Source organism: Apteryx mantelli, chromosome 12 (assembly GCF_036417845.1).
Source record: "Apteryx mantelli isolate bAptMan1 chromosome 12, bAptMan1.hap1, whole genome shotgun sequence".
NCBI classification, from domain to species: domain Eukaryota; kingdom Metazoa; phylum Chordata; class Aves; order Apterygiformes; family Apterygidae; genus Apteryx; species Apteryx mantelli.
Genome location: NC_089989.1, coordinates 17,227,899 through 17,251,939, shown reverse-complemented (window position 1 = coordinate 17,251,939; position 24,041 = coordinate 17,227,899). Strand labels below are relative to the sequence as shown.

Below are 24,041 nucleotides of genomic sequence, written 5' to 3'. Positions count from 1 at the left end.
TTCTTAACAGAACTAGCCTGAGACCAGATCTTAGAGGGTAGGTGATCTTTTTGTACCACCAAATAACTAAACTTAAACTGGGGTAGGGAAGAAGTACTCACTGTAAGTAACCCAGTCACTTTGCCCCAGCTGTTTTTCAGTTGTCACTATTGTAACCACGGGGTTTAGCTAGTAATCACACTTCTTTAGGGGAGAGGGAAACTGATGGGACTAGATTTCACATCAGAAATACAGTGCTGCAGCCTAATGCGACAGAGCTGCAGCATCCCAGTGATTCTCAGCAGCAGCTTTTGGAATGCCTTGGTGAAATAGTGTCGCTATTAGTATCAAATTTATGTGGCAGATGTCTCTCAGCCATGAAACAGGACACGCTGGCTTAGTCTGCTCTGTACTTCTGCCAGAAGCATCTCCTTCCCCTGTCTGGCTTTGCGCTAGACACACTGGCACAAGCAGTGTCTGCAGCACCCATGGCTTTGCAGTGGTTGTCCTCTCTGTGCCATATCCTGGTCGCTGGCTTAAATAATTGGAAATCTGGATTAAGTTGGCCTGTCTGCTATTGAGGCTCAGAAGCCTTCTTCCTCAGGACACAAGACCTTCAGAGACCAGGGTGTAAAGCTTCCAGCATGTCCCCTGTGACTTCTTTCATTCTCTGAAACTACACCTGATGCATCAAGTAGCTGCTTGCTGTGGGTGACATTCCTAATAGCGCACTGCAAAAGTTTTCCTGTCCAAAATTCATTCATCCTTCTGCAAATTTGTGTGATCTGTCACTTCTTACCAAAGCCACTCTACTCCAACAGCCCCACCTTTACATGCAGCCCAAGGACAGCCCCTAGCCTTCTCGTATATTAAAGACCAAAATTTACAAAGTCTTTCAATATCAAGGATTGCACTTTGATAATGTCAGTGCACAAGATGGAGTAAATAATATAGCAAGATGAGGTTTCTAGGATCTCCATATCGCCAATATTTTGTTTTTTAAAAGGCCAGGCACACCAACAATGCCGTATACATTACTGGCAGTTTCTGCTCAAAGAAAAATTCTTGATAAGATGAAGACTAGCTAAAGACTCTAAGTCACAAAGGGTGAATAAATTATAACCTTCCTGAATTTGGTTTATGTAATCTTAAGAAAGACAAAGCCACCATTTCCGTCCCCCATTTTCTAATATCTGCACAAGAAAGGACACAATGTGGGAGTGGGAGCTGCTTCTTTTCTTGGCAGTACTGGCCTGTGTCAACCTGAAGTGTATATGAAGTGACAACTTTAACCTACAGCAGCCGCAATTCTCAGAAGTGTGGCATGCACACAAATTTCACTTCATTCATACATGCCCCATAAACAACCACCACAGATTTTTTTTCCCCATATCATCATCTATTAGGGCAGCAAGTACACGTATTTATGGTCACAGCTGCTGCAGGTGACACAAGGAATGGCAGGGACTCGACCACTCATTTGTTTCACTGATGAGCAGCCCAGAAAGTGGAAGAGGGATGATGGCTCACAATCTAAACAAGCTACTAGAAAAAATTGCAGGAGTATGCAAAAGAAGAAAAAAATATTGTGCTATGCTTGAATAAAAGATGAAAAAAATTCTGTCATGTAAAGCATTAAGTTTTCACTACCTGGAGAAGAATGGGGTTTTATGCAATAAGGAAGAAGAATGGATTGACTTAGGTGAAGGCTAACTCCAGTCTAACTCTTGGGTGAGACTGTAAAGCCAGATGCATATGGAATATAGTATGCAAAAGATCTGTTGCAAGAGCCTGAATTTTGCCTGCTCTTCTAGCCAATAACCACCAAGAAAGTTATTTCCACCAGCGATGACAGAGAAGAAACAGGCTCCCAGTGACATTTTTGATAAAGTAGAGAATCCCCCTCTCAAGAATACATGAACAAAGACATTGAAGAAGATGCTCTTAGGTGTACAGAAATAGCAAAACCCTGAATGACAGGCCAATTTGCAGAAAGTGTTCTGGATACACCTTCCTTAAGCTGTGGGAAAAGTCTGATTGGGAATGAAATAAATATATTGCCATAAAATGCTCAGAACTGAGACAGCCCAAAGGCAAGAGTTGCTATTGCTGCTGAATTATCTAGAGCTCTGAGTTAGTCTGGGTTAAAAGGCTCTAGCCTTTCCATGTCTGAAATTCTCCATGACTAGCTTCTGGTTTCTAAAGCAATTAACATTTCTACTACAAATCATCAACAAACTACCAGTATCAACTAAGAGCTGCTAGTAACAGTCCTCAGCTATGAAACAGTAGGGGCTCATGGCAACATATAAGTTATTTAAATATGATGACCCATCATTGTAAATCCCAAGTGAGATCAGAGTTTTATTATGCAGAGCGCTCTGTTACTGAAAAACAATCTATGCTCTGCAGAGCTTGCTAAATAAAAGTATTTCACAGTTGGGAACTTAGGCAATGATGGAGTGATCTGTCCATCTTACAAGAACTCTTATCTCACCCTGAAACCATAGGTGGATAGAGGGGGAGTATCATTTCAGCTCAAGTCACAAATACTCACTCACCCTGCACAATATTCAGTAAGGACACCCAATTCAGAGAAGGAAGGAAGAAAGATCTATGCAGAACTGAATTCACCTCAATAATTAGGCGGATTTTACATAACTGGTAAGTATCATAACTCAAGGAACCAGGAAACTTCAGACACAGAGCTGAAGTAAGGCTTGGAAGCTAAATTAGTTCTTTGCACTGCCTAAACCCTACACCTGCATTTTGGTGCAATATATCCAGATATTCAGATAACTTTATAATTATTAAATGGTAACATCTTCATCCCCAGTACATAGGAGCAACTGAGGCAGTGAAGGTTAACACAATTTTTCCAAGGTCAAAGAAGCTGTTCCCAGCAGAGCCAAGATGCATGTGATCTTGAAACTCAGAGGCTTTCTAGGTTTAAGAGGAGCAGGAAATAGGCTCAAGAGATGTACTTGAATAACGACAAAGTATGGTTTGCAGAAGGCTTTTATAAGGTACAGATGGCGTTAAAGACGAAGGTACAACGAACTTCACAGACAAGCCTACATGCAAAGCTACCTCAGCCAGTCATTTCCCATCAAACAAGTGTTCAAAGGCTCATCTTCTTACCTGGATCCCTCTCAACAGCACTGTCAGCTGTAGGTGAAGATTCAGTTCTCTGGGATACCTTTGCACCACTTCGCAGGACCTTCTCAAGTATGCCTCGGCCCTCTCGGAGCCTCTCCACTGACGTTGGAACCATCCTGCAACAAAAAAACAGTAACAGCTGAGGATTGTTATAATGCAGCCGAGAGCAATGTGACCAAAGCACAAGGGGGCTGTGGGGTCCTTGGTATAATTACAAGACAGGCTTGTCTTTAAAATCTCAAAAGTTTCTGCTTGAAATCACTGGTAGGAAGTTAAGGCAAATGCAAACCTCTGCCATAGAATGGAGGGATCAGAGAACACCAGCTCTCTCGACAGATGAGGAATAAAATTTTGCACTGCTTTTGCAGTGTAAATACCCTCCTGTGGGATTTTAGACTGTCAATCACTGGCTACCATGATAGCACTGCCCTCAGAAAAATACAATTTTTACTCTTATCAGAAACATGTTATAAACATCCAGCTCAGTAGATCCCCTGATTACAGGGCACTTTCTCCCAGAAAATTGTTTCAAGCTTCAACAGCATTTTGAAAATCCTGGTGGTGTTTTAAAATTAGATGCAGTTATTTTGCAGAGATCCCTTTTGTTTGAACTAAAAAGAAGTAAAATCAGTACTTTATGATAATACAGTGTTGAGATAGAACAGTCATGTAGTGCAAGGTTCCTGGAGCAGAGCTAGCTTGGCCATTTTGCCCATTAATGCTACTTTATCCTCTATGTTTTGTGAAAGTCTTCACTCAAGACTGGTGCTAGATGCTGTTCAATTATATATCACAAGAGTCTGGTCTGAGGGTGAAAAACAGAGGTGAAGTGGCTTTCCTAAAACCAACCTGCAGGAGAAAAGCAGAGCCACAGATAACCCCCAGATCCCTGTGTCAATATTCAGTCTACCATTCACTGGAGCATCCGAGCCTCTAAGTATGTGTTTTAACCTGTAAAACAGTAGCACCATGCTCTGAGATTCTCAATGCCTTATCCTAGACACTGACAAATCTGTGCCCTAAAAAGCCGGTAATTTAAATATTTTAAAATGTTAAATGCACTGCATATCATATAGGTATAAAAGGTGCTTGTGTGGTTTAACACTATATTAACAGATTTCCGCATTTAATTTTTCTTTTTTAAAATGTATTTGAAGAACTGTGCTTTACATTAGATTTTTTGGATTTTTTTTTTTTTGTTTTGTCTTACAGCCCAGACATTGAAATTCACCCTTCTCTGATGCAGAAGGGAGAAGGGGCCAGAGTTCACACCTCATGGAGGTGAATGGGGTGAGGGGGTGAATTCACACCTTCGTTGCTGCTATTGTTTTGCTGGAGACAGTTTTCTGCAAGGCTGGGTTTACTGGGCAGCAGCACATCTGTTTACATTGTGATGGCTGTATCTTGGCAACTGAAAGAGACAGAAACTTAATTTTTTTTAAATGAAAGCTATTGGCAGATATTGTAGAATTCAGCAAAAATCCGGACAACTCTAAAAATTAAGGCATGTAATTTTAGTTCCCACCATTTTCTTCTGTCCCTAATATTTTGTTATAGTGAACATCTGGAAATCTATCAGAAACATAAGCACTCAAGAGTTAAAGATGAAATTGGTTCACAGTTTTAACTCATTAACATGCACTTTCTAAAATATTTTTAAAAGTGGAAGTGGGCTGTACATTTGCTAGCCTTGCCTATTAAAACACAGGATAGGAATTAAAATGACTTAATCCCATTGCAAAATATATCGGTATGGTTTCAACTTTTATATTCAGTGTCCCATGACAATATGGTCTTTAGTCCCACACAATAATACTTACTCTTGAAATCACATGGGAAACTGGAGCCAGAGCATCTGCCAAGGAGCAGCAGATGAAGCTCAGAGAATATAAAGCATCATACTGGAGGAAGGTTACCATCCTGACACCTCATCTCAAACTACATTTTTTCATTCAACTATGTTTTTCATTCATCCTCTTGCAGGCAAAAGGAAGTGGCACAGGAAAAGGGAAGGGGATTTCAGCACTTGTACAAAATAGATTACTAATTATTGGCTGACTGCATCAGTCCCGGCCAGTCCCAACATCTGGCAAAAGGTCACCTGGTAGAGAGAGTACTGACAGACAAGTACAATATAAGTTATTTCTGTAAGTCTCCACTTTAAGTGCTGACGACATTTGGGGGAACAGGAGGATCGGAAAAGGTCAGGAAGTGGATCTTGCTACTTCTGTAGATTCACCCAAAACATTGCTTCTCAAGCACTCTCAACATACACTTCATACTTCTCCTTCCCCTCAGCATTGCTCGGCATCTCTTCCCTTGCCATCCTCCATTTATATGAGCAGTGACACAGGTGCAGACGCGGAGAATCAGCATTAAGAAAGTCATGCCTTTTTGCCTGTGGTGTCCACAAATAGAACTTGAAACAAAGCAGCAAAGCCAACGTACTACGTAACTCCAAACAGCAGAACATGTAACTGTCACTGCTTACAGACAACAATTCAATATACAATGCGTCAGTGCTGAGGTTCTTAATTTTTTGGACCAGAGATTACCCTCAATTTTAAAATTTTTGAAGACAAGCATTTACCCTCATCAAGTTCTCCACAGTAACATGATAAAGGCGATTCTTCCGTTTGGCAAGCCACCGACTGCACTCTGGTAACTGCTCTTCAGAGCTACTTGTGCAGGACACAAGAAGTCAGAGTTGTTTCAGATACTGGCCCTGCTTCTTACATGTGAAGTTATGGAGGGCTTTGCTGGCTTTCTTTCTGAACAGAAACTAGACTTAGTATCACACATGCCCAGAGAGAGAGGAGGTTCAGCAGCAAAAAGATCAAGATTAAATTCTCATTGTCAAAATAAGATCTTCAGATCTGGGTCCTTAAAAAGAAACTGGTGGAGGACAGATACAACTGTTTAACTTTACATCTTTCAAGACAGATTTCACTGCATCTTAACTAAGAACTAAAGGGCAGGCTGAAAAGGCTGCTGCTATCCTTTGTGGTTATTTAAGCAATTACCAAACAGAACACCACAAAGAGACCCAACACAATCCATCCAACTGCACATATTGTTATGGAAATGGCCCCTAGAGAGTGTGTCTCTGTGGAGACATCTCAGGCTTGCTTGGAGGGATAACACTCACCACCTACTGCTGATGTTCTCCTGGGCTTTGCAGAGAGATGTTGAGGAACTAGCCCCCCTTGAGTCTGGTGGGCTGATCTCCTCTACATGAGGCAGGGAGGGATGAGAAGGGGAGAAGCCACTTTGTGGGGAGGACGGGGCTCGTACTACGGAGCCCGGCAGGCTGCTGACATCTGCATCAGTCACAGAACTGCTGCTGCCCTGTCGGGTAGGAGTCCCTGTACATCGCACTGTATCGCCTCCCTCCTTGGCTTCCTGTTTCCGCTTGCGATATTCCAGCAGAGAGACCTGGGAGAAAAATACAGCCATAAGTCACGGAAAGCAAGGGACTGGGGAAGAAGAGTAACCTGCCCCCACACATCATTTTTGAAGTCCATTTCTCTGCATTCGCAGAGAAAACTAAGAGGTACATTGAGATTATGCATCTTCCTGAATCTGCCGGCACTCGGGAAAGAGATAAAAGGTGCAAACTTGGACCACTCATCAACTGTCCTGCTTACCCACACTTTGCTCATTATGACCAATACTTCAGCAGAAATACCTAGCTAGCTTGCTTCTCCAGCATCCCAGAATTTCCTATTACTTCATTAACAAAATTCTCAGTGTTTTAAACTCTGATTTAAACATCAAGCCTCTATATCCCCATTACTCATTCTCTCCATTGCTTGTTAGATTTTACATAATGAGAATCAGTATCTGCACATCTCAAAAATGAAGAAAAAGAATCTTCTTTACAAAACTGCTATCTTCAGAAAGCCCTCTTCACCTATACTTGCGCAGCCACACTAGTGCTAAAGCCTTGGCAAAGCCTGGCACAGAATTTTAACCTGTTTAGAGCACGTTCTTGATCTGGTGGCTTAGCAGCCAGTATTCCAGACTTCCAGGAATTTATTTTGTGCCCTCTCAGATTTGTCAAAGAGAGGGACCAAAGGGTCCCGGATGATGCAGACTTGTAACGTGGGGATGGCAGAAACCAAAGGGTGCAAGTATTTCTTCCAGTTCAGCACTTACCATTTCAGCATGCCTTCCCTTAGTGTTATTTCAGTGCACAGTCCCTCATGAAGGACCCACAGAAGGCAGCTCTGCTGAAGAATTTATCACTAGGGTTCAACAGGTTTTATGATGCTAAAATACTGAACAGGGTATTTCCACACATATCTCAACACATGAAGGTTTTAAGATAAGTATAATTGTTTAAAACAAACAAACAAAAAAACCCAACAAAAAACCCCCAAAACATCCAGAAATGGAATTGACATGAAGATTTCCTGTCTAGCTCGACATTTATGCAAGTGATCAAGCAAAGAATTCAAGCACAAAAAAAGGCACTGCTACACATCTCTGCAAGCGTATGCTTATTTATCCCTTCAGTGCCCTGTTCTAACACAGCAATTCCTGATTTGCCATTTTGACTCCATTTTAGTACCAGGAAGGTCACTGGCCTGTTATGAGAAACTAATACGCATTTGATTTCTATTTGAACAATACTCTAGTGTTTCTAGTTTCAAAGAGCTAACTTTTAAGTAACAGAAGTCCATCTGCTTTTCTTGCAGTGTTACTGCATTTCCATGTTAATGAGCTTTTTCTACTAAAAGCCTGCATTTTCTTTCAAAACACTACTCATTTCTAGTAAGGACCCTTTTCATCCTGGTAAATAACTCCTCCACCAACTAGAAAAATTACACTCAGTTATTGCTCAGGGTCTTAGCTCAGTTTAACAACTGCTTAGGAAGGCTGTTTGCATCATGTTCTCCTTTCTCTAGTCCCAAAAGAGGTATTTTCATTGCGGTCATTTTCTGACACCTTTCACATCAAAATCTCACTTAAAAGATTGCTCCCTTTCCTTTAACAAAGTTGGACTGTTTTCACTCCCACTAAACACTGAATGTCTGGAGTACTTGCCCAGATTATATTTTAGTTGTATTCCATTTTCTTCATTCTCCCTGTAAGTCTTTCCCATGGCATTGACTGTTGCCGCTCAGGTTCATACAATCTACAGTCCTTTTGCAAGGATACTTGCCTTCTTCCTTTGTGGCGGATTCTGTGGAGCAGATCTGACTCCTTCGCAAGCCCTCTCGCCACACGGAGACATGGATCCGTGCGCTGTCTCTTTAAGCAGCCCTGATTCGTGTCTGCTGAAATATCCTTCGGCAGGAGAGCTGCAGCATCCTGCTTCTGAATTCATTGGCTTCCTGTCTCCCAAAGGAGCAGATCCCCGCAACAACCCATCTACGCGTGGCATAGCGTTCAATGGGGAGAAGGCATACATTAAATTAAACTCTGTCCGAAAAGCCTGATCAGAACTTCTTAGCAGCAGCTGTGCTTCCCCACTTTTCCCTGGGAAGTTGATCTCTGAAGAAGAGTTTATGGAGGGTTGTGGAGCCAGATCAGAGGGTCCAAAGCTGAGCAGTGACGACCGTTCCGGGCAGGTGTTTGTACTGGAATCCAGGTACCCACCCTTCAAATCCAGGTCTGTTCGGAGGCACAGCTAGAAAATCCAACAAGGATATAGGACGGGGTGGGAAGTTAGGAAAAGGGTCAGGCAAGGGTGGGGAAAAGAACTTGAGTCAGAAAGCACTCTATACAATGCTAACTTACAGCTCTCCAGTTCATTTCTTATCACCCCATGGGCCCTTTCCTAAACTGTTCTATTCTTTCTAAAGGGGGATGTTTTGGGGACTAAATAGTAATCCAGTTTAGCATTTCAGTATGAGATGCCCTTTCCCCTCTGGCAATCTTACTGCAGGAGAAGGACAAGACTCAGCACTATCCCTGGACAGTCAATGAAGAATAGCTGACATCTTCAATTGCCTTCATATATCCCCAAGTTAATGTTAACACCTAGTGCTAGCAAGGTTCATTATGAGGACAGAACAGACAAGACTTGCAGTCTTGTTGTTTTATTAGCCAAGTTCTTAACTGTCCCAAAACCTAAAGATCACTACAAACTACAATACAATGCCCAAGGCTTTAAGCCATTTATTTTCACTTATTGTCAACTTCAGCTATCTCTAACAATAGTACATTCATTTAGTTTACACTCCATTTCTACATTTTACATTCTCTAACAAAACCATAATGGCATCTTTGCTCTGTCAGTTTGCACTCTGCACTGACACAATGGTATATACATTTTTCTGCTCTATGTGCCAAAAATCCTCCAGGACAAAGGCATAATCATCTCCTTCACCATATTAATAATCCAGGATCTTGGACAATGAGCAGAGCTGACATGATTTCATCCTCTTTGCAGCACTATCATGCTCAAGGAAAAAACACAGCCGCATCAGGCACCAAATCTGCCCTACTGCAGCTACTGAGCGCATTTCCTCTGCTGTATTACAGCTCTGAGCAATCTCCCACATCAGAGACGAATGCCTGCTTTCCACAGTGAGACAGTCTCTGACCAGGGTACTTCACTTCATATTTTAAAATAATAGGCTGGCAGCTAAACAAAGCACTTCTCTCTTGCATCTCCTCAGCATGTTAAGATTGCAAGTGAACAAGGTAGTAAAGGCTAAAGAGAGCAGGTCAGGTGCCTGCTACCAGTCAAAATTACCACTGAGGACTTTCCCATTTTTTCCCCAGTTCCCTTTTTGCTGCCACAGGGTAAATACCACACACCACCTATCTGCTAGACTAGGGCCGACACTGATTATGGTATTTCCAGGATCCCCAGACCTCTTCTTTCACCTCAGTAGCCCAGACGCATTAGGTCTTCACACTGCCTGTTTCCTAGCAGTGTCCACAAGTGAATAATAAATTCCAGTCTTCAATTAATCTCACTTGGACTTCTTTGCTCTCTTGCAATAAGCCTGCAAGCTCTCCTTGGTCTTCTCACGACTCGTGTGCCACCCCCACTCGCTCACTTCCCATGACCCTCCGCGCTCTCATCCCTCCCATCCCACCACAGCCTCAGACATACACACAAGTGCACACGAACCCTCTGCCACAAACACAACTGAGATGGTGTGATAACTACCTCGGGTGACAGGGACTCAGGCCTATGCGCAGGGGAACTCTCAGGGGAGGACACGTTCTAGAGGAAGGAAAAGCATGTTGTTATTCATCTACTTAAGAAGTCAAGAAGCAAAATAAAAGAAAGTAAAATACAAGCACAGAGGTCAGCCACAGCTATTCTAAACAAAGACTATCCCAGGAACTTGCCCCATCTTGGATGGCAACTCTATCAGTTAAGTGGCTTCTAGAGCTTCCCAGAAGCACAAAGACAGGGCTGGGCTATTGTGTTTCATGCTATAACTTAGTATCCAAACTACAGCACATAAAGATTAAAAAGAAATATCTTTTTCTTTATATTTCTGATGCCATCAGATACAGAATTTGCACCATAAAATATAGAGAAATCAGTGCATGGCATTTAGTCCAAGGACACGGGAAGACTGGAAAGCCTAGTTTTGCCCCAAAGACAGCTAAGATCCCCCAAACACAACAGTGAATTTTCATAGACATTACTCTAGTAGGAAACAAAAAATGGCTCCCTCAGTCTACCATAGTTCTTCATTCCAGCAAAAGTCAAGAGAATAGGTGTGAACAGACAACTTTCATGATGAGTCATTTGAGTACATATCAGAGGAGGGCAGCCCTTGCGCACACGATGGCATGTTTAAGGCCTCCCCCCACAGCCTTCCTTTCCATGTTACTAAGCAGCCCTAAAACAGAATCAAAAAGGAAGATTTCCCAGATGTACAGTGCACCATCAGGGGAACAGAACAGAAGTCATTGCCCTTTGCCAAGCAGAAATACTCAGAAAACTCAGGAAGACTCTCAATCTTCTAAGCTAGCTGAAAAATCTTTTAATGGACAAACTCCACAGAAAAAGCAGATGCATGTTACTCTGCTAGAAGTCTCTCCTTTGAATACGGGTGGGGCCAATCTCAAAAAGTCTGGAAACTGAGTTAAAAACCTTAGCCTGTAAAAGCCTGACCAACTCGAACTTCAGAAGCTTATGGGACAAGCTCTTCAGAGAGCAGATAGAGGAGATTAATCAAGAAGGAAGTTCCTCAAAAGACACAGCTTAAAAAAAAAAAAGTATTTCCCAGCAAGCTAAGAGTGGATCATCTTCCACTCACTTGCGGAGGCTTGTAAGCTGATGGAAGAATCTTTGTTTTGTTCTCTTCCACAGTGCCGTGGTCATAGGACTGAAGTATAAAACCTTTACACATGGTGAAATGCACTCTCAGGTTAGAATTGATGATAAATAAATGAAATAAACATGACATTAAAATGGAATGTTATGAGTGAGCTGCACTTAGAGAAATACAGAAGTTTGAACAAAGAAGCCTAGCGTCTACCAAGACTCTTTTCCTAGAGGAAAAGAAAAGTAAAAAGGACAAGTGAGGTATAGATGCCCAGGGAAATCTGTTTCCCATGTCTTGTAAATGGCAACAGAAATAACTAACACCAAGGTGGGACAGGAAATCAGTGACTAGACCATGGAGGTCCACTGCAACACTGCCCTGATCTGCCATCTCAACCAGAGCACAGGGATCATTTTTATATCAAGCTCTGTGCCTGAATCAGTCTTTCATCTCTCTCCTCTAGGCTCCACAGTCTTCTTCACTAACCTCAACGGATCTCCCTCTCAGACAGCTTTCAGCAAAGGGCTCCCACAGAAATAATCGAAAGCACACTAAGCTAAAACAAATACCACAGAGGACTGTGTGCACTGCTGCAAAACAGATGAGGGACTGCTGCAGAACAATCTCCAATATGTGGACAGTCAGTCACTGCACAAAATGTTTTTTTAACAGTTTTAAATGGCAGAGTGTGGTGGCAGCATGCCTGAAGAGTTCTATTTTTTTTTTAAATGAAAATATGTAGTATCAGAAAATAAATTAAAATTGCAGATGGCATGGTCACTATCCACAAGCACAGAGCAGCAACACAAAGTGGAAGCTCCCAGATGCATGGATACTGATAACCCTCCCCCAGAGTTTAGAGCGAGGGAAACCATCTGCAGTCTACTCAGCATTTCTGCAAATTTTGCAAAAGGAAGCTATCCTGAAACAAAGGGCACAAGGTATTTTCCTGCTATACTGTCAAGAGAAAGGAAAACCAAAAAAAATGCATTGGAAGCTGGTCTAAGATTTCTACCATACTCGAGGTTACTGCAAGCTGTTTAAGGAAAGAGGAGCAGTCTCTCCCCTTTTTGGCATTCCCAGCATCCTGTCAGAGTTACCTCAAACTGTAGTGGAGTATTGCAGCGACTAGCAGCCAGAGAAGGAATTGGTGAGAACATCATGCCGTAACCATTGCGACTCTCCTCCTCTCCTGGCAGAGATGAGCAGGGCGTAGCCAGCTGTGGGCTCACTGAGTCAGGAACTGAAGGGATGGGAGGCGGAGGGGTGACTGGAGACAGAGGCCTCAGCAACTTCTTAACGCTCTGCTCCATCAAGTAGCGAGACTTCCATTTCTTCAGGGGACTCAGTAAGTCTGAAAAACAAACTGAACTGAGGATAAAGTTGCACCATTATTAATTACAAATCACAGGCAATCTCCTTCCACTGCTCCTAACCCAAATGGAGCCCACAAATCTCCAACATGACTATGACAGACTCCTGAAAAAGAAACACCTCCAAAGTACTTCTATACCAGTCTCGAGACAGGTCTAGATCTCGACAATAAAACAGTACATAATCAGTAACATTGTGCAACAAGGAAGAGAAATATTTCAACTAGTAGAAAGTAAGTATGGGACAGAACAGGGGGAGCTAGGGAAAGGGAATCAGAAAGGGATAAAAACAGAGGCAAGAGGTCAGCAGGAAGTGTCACTCCACTACTGCTATGAACGAACCACAGACAGCTCAGTTTTCATTAACTGAACTCAGTAGCTCTCTATAGCCTACATCAGTGCAGCCCGAACATGCTAATTCCCACAAAGGATGAATCCCTTCTCTCAGATCCACTCATCCTACATGCGGTGCCTGCACTTGCTCCACCATTGTGAATTATTTGTGATTAAAAACTTCTGTTAATTTTTTTCTGAAAAATATCCAGCATATATTTTGAGATATAACAAGTTTGCTGACTTAAGCTCACAGCAGACAAAGTCACAAGAATGCTTTCAGATAACAAGTATACAATGTCCATAGATGTCGTGCAGTGTGCAGAAGCAGAGTCTACTGATTTTAACATCACTCCAACCTGCAGACTGTTCCCCTCATTGTGCCCTGACCAGGATGTCTCCTCACCATCTTCTCTCCTATTACCATCTGAGGCACCCTAAAACTCCAGGACATAATTACTCATCTTTTTTTTTGACAGCCTTCCTTCAGTGATCTGTTTAATCCCTATTTCTCTCACTACAGCTCCTGACCCACTGATTCTGGTAGTCTTTGATACAGTAGGTATTTTTCCCCATACTGGCTTTGGATGCCTCTCAGCTCCAGCAGATCTCTTATGTAGCAACCATGAAGTGTCCCTACTCCAAAGCGAAATCCTGAGCCTCTTCTTTAATAACCAGGATCTCCTTATCAGGCATCGCTGATGGCAAACTGGTCTAATGGGACAAATACAGCTCTAGTCTAGTAGTCAACCCATGCCAGCACTCAATTTCCAGCTCGCCTTTTATTTGCACTGAGCATGATCTGACAGAGCTCAGTTTGGTGCTGCTTCAGTTATCTCAGGACCTTTGCCATGGGTCACTTGCTCCCTCATTAGTTCATCTTCTGTAGTTATTTTCCTGTTCCTGATCTCACACCAACCTCCACTCTTCAAAAGCCCATCCGCTGTCTTTTAGAAGACTTGCTTGTCCATTGTTCCCTTCACCTCCCCACAAAAAAGGGTCACACTGAAAGCCTAGCAAAATTAATTCTCAGTCCTATTAGAGCAGGAGATGTGATAGCCCCTTGCTCCATGCTCCTCTTTTCCTGAACCCTCCCACTCTGGAAAGCCTCCAGCTGTTTGCCTTCTTGTTCCAAGTCAGTTGCTAATAAGCCTCTCTTCTCTCTTCCCACTTCAGGGCTCAGTCAAAAGCCATTTGCCTGTGATGCCAAATCCCATTTCAACCAAATCTGTTGCAGTCCTCAAACTCCCCCATGTTTTCAGCAGCAAAGTTCTCCCAGAACTCCAACAGCTCCATAAATGGAATAAAGCTTGCTTCTGCCAAATTTGTCTTTGCAAAGCTGCCAACCAATGTAGGCTTCAGGTGCCAGGATCTCTTTAAGAGCCAGTCTGTCATCAGTATTAAGCAAATCTCAGAAAATTGGTGCTCTTTAGTTTTGGTCTTATGACTTTTGCAAGTGGACAGGGTAGTGTTCATGCCTTTCCTGACACATTTCAAATGCCTTTTCAAAATACTATATTTTTAATGTTCAGTTAAAAAAAAAGTGATCAATTTTTAAAAAGTGCTCAATAAATTCTGCAGTTCACTTGTTTGCTTCTTCATGTCTTGCTCAGGAATGTGGATTTCTGGGTTCTGGCACTGTTGTTTTTACTCATCTAACTTTTCAATAATAATTCTGTATCATCTGTATGTTGCCTAGCTTCCTGTCTGTCATCCTTGGAAAACTGATCCCTGACTTGGGCAGATCTCCACCCTCCTTCTCTGTAAAAATACATTCAGATAAACTATTTAAGATTTCTGCTGCTTTACTCAGATTTTAGCATCTCTATCTTTTAAGACTTTATTAATCATTTGCTTATTACATACATGCCTGTAAGATTTTGCTATAGCTTTCTACAGACAGCAGATATTTAGTTGCCTAACAGCACCCTGCTGAAAAAGAGAGGACATTGTACTCCTTTTTTCCTGTGGGACAAACTATCACACAGCACTAAGGTTAGCGATACAAGATAAAGAAGCTGCATTTTCATAGGCAAATACTGGGAAAGTTTATACACACAAAGCTAGAACGGGTCTGTAGAAATTTGAGTGAATAGCAAAGCAGCATTCTCACCTGCCACAAAGACATGCTACCATGCAGCAGTAGATGTTTCAAACATTAAGATGTCATCCAGTGTAGCTACCACCTTTGTTAATCAGCAGCTTCCTGCAATTTCGTTCATAAGCACCCAAGCTGCCCTGATGGTGCCAAGTACTTACCCGTGTCATCTTTGCAGATGCTGGAAGAACTGCTGTTCTCGTTACTTTGGTATAGACACTGGGTTCTGTTCTCTTGTGGAGCTGGTGAGGTCTGAGTCATCCCTTCTTCCAGGGCTTGTTTGATCCAGCGCTGAAACAGAACGAGACTACATAAACGTGCAACCCCTCCAGTACTTTACATGTAATTGTGCAGGGATGTACTCCAACTCCTACACTGTTGTACGGCAGGGCAGACAGCTCTGGACTCCAACATTGCCTCCTTCACACGCACTCAGACAGGAAACCTGCTAGAACACTGCTGTTAATGATGAATCTAATGATGACTAATATGGGTCTGGATATGCATTCTTGATGGGATGTATTTTAGGGATCGTAAGTCTTTAGCAATAACATAAGGATAAATATTAATAAATATATTTATTATTAATAGATAAAATCCAGAGATCTGGCAGCTAAGAACCGTTAACAGCAAGTTTCACTGGGGTGAGGGGGGAAGTGATTAACTGTCTTAAAAACCTGATTTCTGCAGAAAGCCCTGTTTCCTGCTCAGAACTGCAAACACACTGGTCCCCTGCCCTACTAAGGCATATTAGGGCCGCACATAGATTCTGCTCTAACAGCTCCAGCAGAGAAACAGCTGAGTTCAGCTGCAGAACAATTCTAACACTGTGTTTTCTGCCAGACTGAGAAAAAGAGCAAAAAAATCTGACAGAACGTGAGCAGCAGTTTTTGAGGGACTAAACGAGAGGAGAAAATAAGGGGAAATCATTTCTTCAGCTACAAACAAACGATGAAAATCACAGCTGGAAAGAATATGGACCAAGAAGAATGTTTCATGTCTCATCCAAGTAACCAAGAATTGAAGTCTCAGCAAACCAGCTGCTACAATGGGTGTACCAGCCCTATACCTTGACACAAACTGACCCCTGAAGGCAGGCAGGAAACCTCTGCTTGCTTTACTATAAAAAAAATACTGTAATCTAATGAAAAGCATAGAGGTGATTCAGTAAACCAACAGCAAAACTGCAGGAAAAATAAATACAGTAATTTGCATTTGCATAGTTTACCCGAGGGACTTACTTTACCAGCCTTTTATCCTCCTAGAGAGGTTTAAAATCATTACTTCACCTTTCAGTAAGCCATAGTTTTCTACATACCATCAACATGTACCCTAGAGATACATGTTTGATATCAAAATTCCTCAAAGCTAACCTGAAAGCACATCAGAAGCTCAGTGCCCACAATCCTCAAAGTAAAACTGTCACAGTTGAAAACTTTAGCACAAGGATGAAGGGCAGGTCACAGTACTGCTTGGATGGACTTCACTACTATAGAGCTGACACCTTTTTTCTGTTCAAATAGGTCTCAATAGGATGCCACTGCAGCCACTAGAAAAAACAAGGAGCATCAACCAGTCTGGAGCGCTGCTACCTCAAATACCTCCGACAGCCAAGTCACTGTACAATGCATGATTAATGTGAACAGGCTACACAGTTCGGTTTCTTTGCAAGGTTTCATATATTGGCATGCTTTGGATACAAGCTGAGAACATCAGTTGAGTTTTTTTTGGCACAGTCCTTAGTAGTTTAAGGAGACGCATGCTGGCAACCTAAGAAAATACGAAATGTGATCTATTTCAACAGCCTTTACAAATCAAACTCTGACTGAGTAGTCAGAAGCAGATGACAAAGATCAGGTCTTGAAAGAGTAGAGCTGTTAAGTTCTGGACTATTTCTAGACCTCAGCTAGTGGAAAAGGAGGTCTTCTCTGTGACAGTTTTTCTAAAACATCCTAAACATGTGAAAGTCAGGCTTTTCCTGCAGGACATCTCCAGTCAGCATCCAAACTGCCTGTAGCAGTGATAAAAACACTGAAGGCTAGCAGTCATTTTCATGAGAAAGCTGGGCAACTCCCACAAAGTGGATGAAAACCCTTATTAGAACAGTTATTGATGTTTTACTTTCAAAAAGTAGAGATAAACCAAATGACTTTCTGCAGCATCTGTTCTGGGCACAGAACCTTTCAATATTTTATTTAGATGATACAACAAGCAGCATGCCTAAGTATTTAGACGACACCAAGCTGAGAGGAACTAGAACATGCTGGAAGACAGTTTTCAAAATTCTTAGTAAACTGGGAAATTTATAGGAAGAAATAGGATATAGCTCTGCAAGGACTAGAGAAAAGTACCACACTAAGTCAGAAACAGTTACTTGTGAAAATACAGGCTAGAAAACTAATGAGTTGTTCTTACAAACATAATAAGTCATGAACCAAACATGAGTCTAAATCAACTCATTGAAAAAAAAAAAAAATTCAATCATCATGTACAAAAAAGGGTACAAGCTATGACGCAGAGCAACCTTCTGCTTTATTCAGCACTGAAAATGCCCCAGCCACAACATGACATCCAGTTTTGGACACTGAACTTCAGGAAAAATGAGGACCAGATGGAAGTCATCCATAGAAGCTGCAATGGGAATTATCACAAGACTAGAAAAAAAGGCAAAGGTAGAAAAAGGCTGGAAGACGGGGGTGATGGGGAACACAGTAAATTTTCAAATAAGTAAAAGATTATTTCTAAAGAAAAGGAATAATCTCTCTGTTCCATAATGGAAAGAATAACAACAATAGACTTAATCTTTCTCAAGGCAGATTAAGATTGTTATAAACTCCACCCGTAGAGAGCTTAAGTAAGGGGCTGAACACACAATTGCAGGAATTACATGAATCAGAAACAGATTAGATATCCTCAAGACTTTTTTCCGCAATTGCATGACACCAGGTCCACGTGCAGTCCTTGTCAGTGGTTCCATAACAACAATTCTCATTGAATTGGGAGCTTCTTGGCTAGCTGTGTAGCAAACGCAGCAAGTAGGGAACTCGGAATAAATCTGCCAGTTCTGGTCTGGATGCTTTTCTCTTCCCTGAGGCTCGAGGACATTGTTAAGTGCTCAAAAAAGCGGCATGAGCCTTGTAATTCTCAGCTTATAGATGTGTGGGGAGATTGCCTTTGCACACGGAAACAAACAGAATTTTGGTCACATATGAGTACAAATGAACCACCAAAAGCTGTACCTATGAAGGAAATACCCAAGAGACCTTAGCTTCTTTTCATAGGTACATGTCAGTGCATGACAACAAACTGGCTGAAGGTGGGAACAGCAAGGGCTACAACTTCTCTCTGAAAAAACTTCCTCAAAGGAGGGCAAAAAATCCAGGATGTGGTACCTGAAAGTTACCAGGACTGGGAGATCAGAAAGGATTTCCATAAGGTTGCTCTCAGGTAATTACACAGGAACCAGGAAGCACCTTTGAGCAAAGCTGACTGGTGATAGGCAAGGTGGATTCTGACAGAAATTCAGTTTAACCAAACTAACCTGAACTGCTATTTCCCTGCTGATGAGTAAATGCTAATATTTACTGGCCACATACCATCTCTGGAGGAATAAAGTCCTCAGCTGGGCTCTCAGTTCAGGCTTGCTGCAGGGCCACAAATAGCTGTTGTGGATAGACAGTCTGTAGTCCAGCACTGAGCTCTGGGCTTGCTCTTGTGAACTGGCAAACTCAGGGCTTTGCTAAATAATAAAGGCTCTCCAAAGACAACGGACCATGATTGACGCACTGTATTCTTGAGGTGTTTTGCAACAGTCCTACCCCCACATTACCAACTATCCTCTGACTGTGAAAATAGAGAAAAGGGTTGAAAACGCACTCCATTGACTGCAACGTATCAGACAGTGCCATCTTGGTAGGAATACATAGATATAGGCTCAAATATGATACAGCAGCTTTACAAGGATGCCAGTGACAACATAAGTACAAAGCCCCTGAAGGTAAACATGAACATACCTTTTTACAGGAGCTGTAAATTCCATCCAACAGAAACGGCCTTCGACGTCTCTCAGGGTTGAAAGGTGAACCAAAACGAATGTAGTGTTTAGGTGTGGTACAAATTAGCGGGGAGTGGATGAGACCTGGCAACATATTTAGGGTTGTTGCCAAAACTGTCGGGTCTGTAGTAATGCGCAGAGGGCATTCAATGGGACACTCCTGCTTTTCTGCCTTGTCATTCAGCCATTCAGTAACAAGATACTGAAGAAAACAAAAATATCAATGTAACTAGCAATTGCAAAGAAGAAAGGCAATACAGCGCAACAGCATAGGGGGAAACAATGCTCAGGTCAGTCTTCATGCTAAGACCTCTCTGCTCCTCAACAAGAAATGCAGCCAGGACTTCCTGCATCAATCCCAATTCTCATCTACTTGCATGCACAGCACCTAGTTTATACAAGTAGCTTGGTTTTATGCTTCCATTAATCCTATTAGAAGGCTCTCCCTGAACTTGATCACCTTGTTCTAAACCAGTTTAGAATTGCAAGCCTAAATGTATTAACAGCTAGCTTATTTATGCCCAGGATGTGCCAAGCATCCACTGTCTTCTGCTGCTTTTCTCCTGTCCCTTACAAGTTTCTCCCAGTTTGTACACTGCAGTTTGCAGTCGCATTCGCTCTCAGTCTTCTGTTCTACTAAGCTGAAAACTGACCTGTTTTACTTTCTTCTAAACAAACACCAAACCCCCATCCAAAAAAGAGGCTCCCACCGATTCCCACATCCAACACCTTTTTATGGCACTCTAAATTTTAAAATTAAATTCCACATAAACCTTATTACACAATGGCTCCACTCCTCGATCTTTTGTTAACAAACCCAAGAGAACCTTTGTTTTACTGTCCTTTACAAGATGCAACACCCTAGTTATTTCTAGTTTTGTTGTTGTTGTTTTAAGCAATTTTCACTACACCTTTCACTTCTTGATCTAAGACAGCTTTCTTGGTTGACAGTCTTTTTCTCCTTGCTCTTAAGATACTGGAAATAAGTAGAAAATTTCTTGAGATGGTATTTATTTGCTTTCGTGTAAAGCCTTTTCCTGTAATTTTTTTTTTCCTAAAATTGTCCAGCATCTCTCAGATGAGTGGGTACTACCTCAAACTCAGTGCGCCTACAAGAGCCCTCCTAATCTTTTCTTCAACTGTGCCTAGCTTTCTTCCTTACTGCAAACATCACCAGAGATCTTGGCACTGCCACTCAGGTCAGTAATCTGAAAGTTACCTTCCCTTCAGGCCTCTCTTCAAGGCCCTTCAACCAGTTCTAAGACATAGCCTTTCTTTTGGACTCCAAAGCTAACGGTGTCGCCCAGATTATCAGCATCTAGTCTTTAAATGACTGCTACCTCATCTGATACAGCTGTAACAACCACTTGCACACTGCTGCCAAGAGCTTTTCCTAGCTCATGGTGCATAGGCACATCAGCTCTCCTCATCTTTCTAACGTGCACCTTGTTCTCCTGCACGAACAACAGAAACGCTTGTTCTCCTCACCAAGGCCTTTCTTGGCCATCTCTCAAGCCTCCCGCTGCCCTCAACATCCAGGGCCGAGGCTGTGGTTTCTGCCTCCCTTACACAGGGTCCAGCCTTCATCATCCAATTCCTTATATTTCCAAGTCCCTCCAGCCCTTTTCTCACAAGGCCCCTCACGCTGGAATCAGTTTTCTCCCCACTATGCAAAGATGCATCATTTACCTCTTTCCAGCTCACCTTTGCTGGGCCCAACAGAGAGACCCTGCTTATTGCACCTGTACCATTCTGCTGGTATCTATCTTTAAGTTCTATGTAGACTTGTGGTATAGACCAGCTAACTTCTTTCAATCTTTGTACCGCACTGAACAGCTTGATTCTGACCCATGACGAGGGCTCTTAGCCACAATGAGGCAAGTAATACAATAAATGTAAAGTCATATCATTGCAAGTATAACGAAGATCTTTTTTCCCTGAAGGCCACATAAAACCTCTTCTCCTCTCCCCAGTTTAAGCACTTGATAGTTACCTTTTTAGTTTTGGGGTACTTCACGGTGGCCCGATTAGACTGAGATCCTGCAGCCAGAATAACAGTTGGGTCAGATCCAGTCAACTGTTTGCCTTCTCCTGGACCTTCTACATTACTGACATCTGCTGTGGTTACCAAGCTGGCAGTGCTTCCTTCCTCTGGGACAGCCTGTGCGAGTTCAGCTTGCTGGGAACTGGCTTGCTTCTGCCTTCTCAGTCTTTGTGCTGAACTGGTTCGATATCGAGAGAAGCGACTTTTCGGTCGGGGCCTGGAGGGTTTTGCTGGAGCAGGCTTAGTAACTGTTTTTTCTGGGACAGCATCCTACAACATAAACTGTCATTAGTCCAAGCAGCTCTAAGAGTCTTCCTTTTCTCTATACACATGAACAAGGATTGAGATTTATTTATTGACATTATCTGACCCACACATAAGCTGGTTGGACCTTATTTGTATTGGCTTATAAGATGGCTTGGGACCCTTCTAAAAGACTGGCACATTTTCTCCAGTCTGCTGTGATGTTAAATGGTCAACCAGAACATTCAGAACAATCTTGGTGTCAAGAAAGCAGCACTATGAAACTTGCCACTTGTCTGAAGGCAACTACTCCCACTCCTGATCAGAGCTGACACGCATCATTGCAAAATCTACTTTGGATGCGTTCCCTGTATATGGTGGGGCCCAGATACCTGCTGGAAAACAAAACAAAACACAACACTTTCCTCAATCACTGCAGGCATGCAGCCAACTTAAGATCACATCAGTATGCAAGAGATGATCCAGTCTCTCAAGCCACTACAGGGGGCCCCACTGGCTGAGGGAGCTGGGCATGACCTAATAGCAGCCTTCCAGCATCCAAAAGATCATCCGGAGAAGATGCAGCCCCACTCTTCACAGTGGTGCATGGTGGAAGGACAAGAGTCAACAACATAAATCGAAACCAGACATTCAGACTGGATATAGGGAAAACTTTTTCATCAAGAGAACAGTCATGCATTGGAAAAGGTTTGCCCAGAGAGGTTGTGCAATCTCCATCCTTGGAAATATTTGGGACAATACTAGATAAAGCCCTGGCCAGTCAGGTCTGACCTCAGAGCTGACCCTGCCTGGACCTCCTGAGGTCCTTCCCAACCTGAACAATCCTATGATCAGATATGCTGCACACGTGCTTGGTGCAAGCTACAGAACAGTCCCTTCTTCGTCTTACCACTACTTGTGAAGACCGTCGTGTGTTCACTCCAGTACTGGTGTTACTGTTAGAAACATTTGGAACAGCAGCACTAAGTGTTGAACTTCCATCTTCAGTTTCAGGAGTCTCTGTTTTTACTTCCTCCAGCTCAGGAGCCTCAGCACTGATGTTGAGTTCAGCATCAGTGCTGTTCCGGTCGGATGGTTGCTCTCGTCTCCTCTTTCTCTTTTCCAAGTTTTCAAACATGTGCATGATGGCTTCTACCTTCCTATCTTCTCGGGACTAGAAAACATAAGAGTAAATTTAAGTCAGTACTGCAAATTAAACAAATAAAGAGGAGGATACAAGAACAGATACGGGACACAGCACAGGAGGGAAAAAATCCGACAACACAGTTAGGACACAACTTCCATATAGCAATGACACAAGAGCCAGAAATGGGACAGAGAGAAGCAGGGTTTCCCTCTCCCCCCGCCCCAATATTTGCATTTTTCAAGATGGCAAATTTCCCAGAATGCCAATAGCATAATTACATGTTCATAGAATAACTAGAAGAACTAGACTTTGTTCTTAAATAAGAATACTTAGATACTACTGAGTTATATTCATAAAACAGCCATAAGGAAATGCATATTTTTGAAGAATTAAAACACATAAGACAAAGAATAGAGTGAAGAGACAATCTGGAAACGAATGGAGCCATTCACTAATGACCAAGCATTAGAGGTAAACATAAGCCAAAGGCAACAGAATTAAGTGAATCAGTAATTTGCATTAAGTATAACACACCACGCAAACTGACTAAAATGATCCAGATTCATTCCTTCCCTGATGTCAGGAGATCACACAGCTCAAAAATAAAAGCTCTTGTCCAAGCAGCTTACATAGTGGATAAGAAAAACAGAACAACATGAGAGAGTACGGAGGCAAAAAGAAGGTATTTATTATGCAAATAGAAAGGACAGGAAATCTTATCACCTAGTAGTATCAAGATAATTGGATATTATGTATATAAAAGGTCCTGTACAATAACGCAGCAGTGACTGACAAACAGGCTGAATCGAGTGAATTTTAAGAGGTGGGGGCAGGTGCATGCTGAGAAGTGCCATGGAGGAGAAAGTATCTTGAATCATAGAGCAGTATTCAATCACAGCAGCCTGGCTTTTACAGTTTTCTGTTCACAGGATATTCAATACACACAAAAATAAATTTTTGAGACAAGAGGAAAACTATAAATACAGGTATTTACGTGGTGCCAAGTATAGAAAACAATCTCATTAAAGGAGATTAACTGGTGAAACAGGTACAGGAACAGGGTTTACAGGTTCAAGGAAAACTAACACCTTATTGTGAGAAAAGATTTCTTGAATTATACTGTCCCAGAAAGAGACCAGCTTCCCTGCATTAAAAATGAAATCTTCCCTCCAATTTAAGGCCAGTCTGCTGGAAGACTGCTTTTATTCAAATTCCAGCAGAAACTGACAGTTTTATCTCGTCCCTTCTAAAAAAATCCATGGGATACTCCAAGGATATCTCTGCTGAGATTAGAAAAGGGTTGCTGTACATTCTCTATGGATGGCCCTCAACTTTGCAGTTTGCTACACTATCTTAACATTATTT

General features: G+C 42.2%; 1 protein-coding gene across 5 annotated transcripts in view; it reads right to left on the bottom strand.

The window, feature by feature from the left end:
* The window catches only part of SETD5 (SET domain containing 5), a 74,883-nt gene that overhangs the window by 5,413 nt on the left and 45,429 nt on the right, over positions 1-24,041 (bottom strand). For 2 of the 5 annotated variants that reach the window (XM_067303359.1, XM_067303358.1), the window contains exons 13-21: positions 22,440-22,703; positions 21,236-21,556; positions 19,202-19,444; positions 15,350-15,479; positions 12,485-12,738; positions 10,268-10,324; positions 8,306-8,773; positions 6,287-6,573; positions 3,121-3,254 (exon numbers count right to left, since the gene is read on the bottom strand). In XM_067303359.1, coding sequence (XP_067159460.1) covers positions 3,121-3,254; positions 6,287-6,573; positions 8,306-8,773; positions 10,268-10,324; positions 12,485-12,738; positions 15,350-15,479; positions 19,202-19,444; positions 21,236-21,556; positions 22,440-22,703 — 2,158 coding nt within the window. Of the gene's footprint in view, positions 1-3,120; positions 3,255-3,275; positions 4,090-4,448; positions 4,550-5,728; positions 5,910-6,286; positions 6,574-8,305; positions 8,774-10,267; positions 10,325-12,484; positions 12,739-15,349; positions 15,480-19,201; positions 19,445-21,235; positions 21,557-22,439; positions 22,704-24,041 lie in introns of those variants that run through there. The other 3 variants (XR_010885383.1, XR_010885384.1, XR_010885385.1) reach the window with 3 other exon arrangements.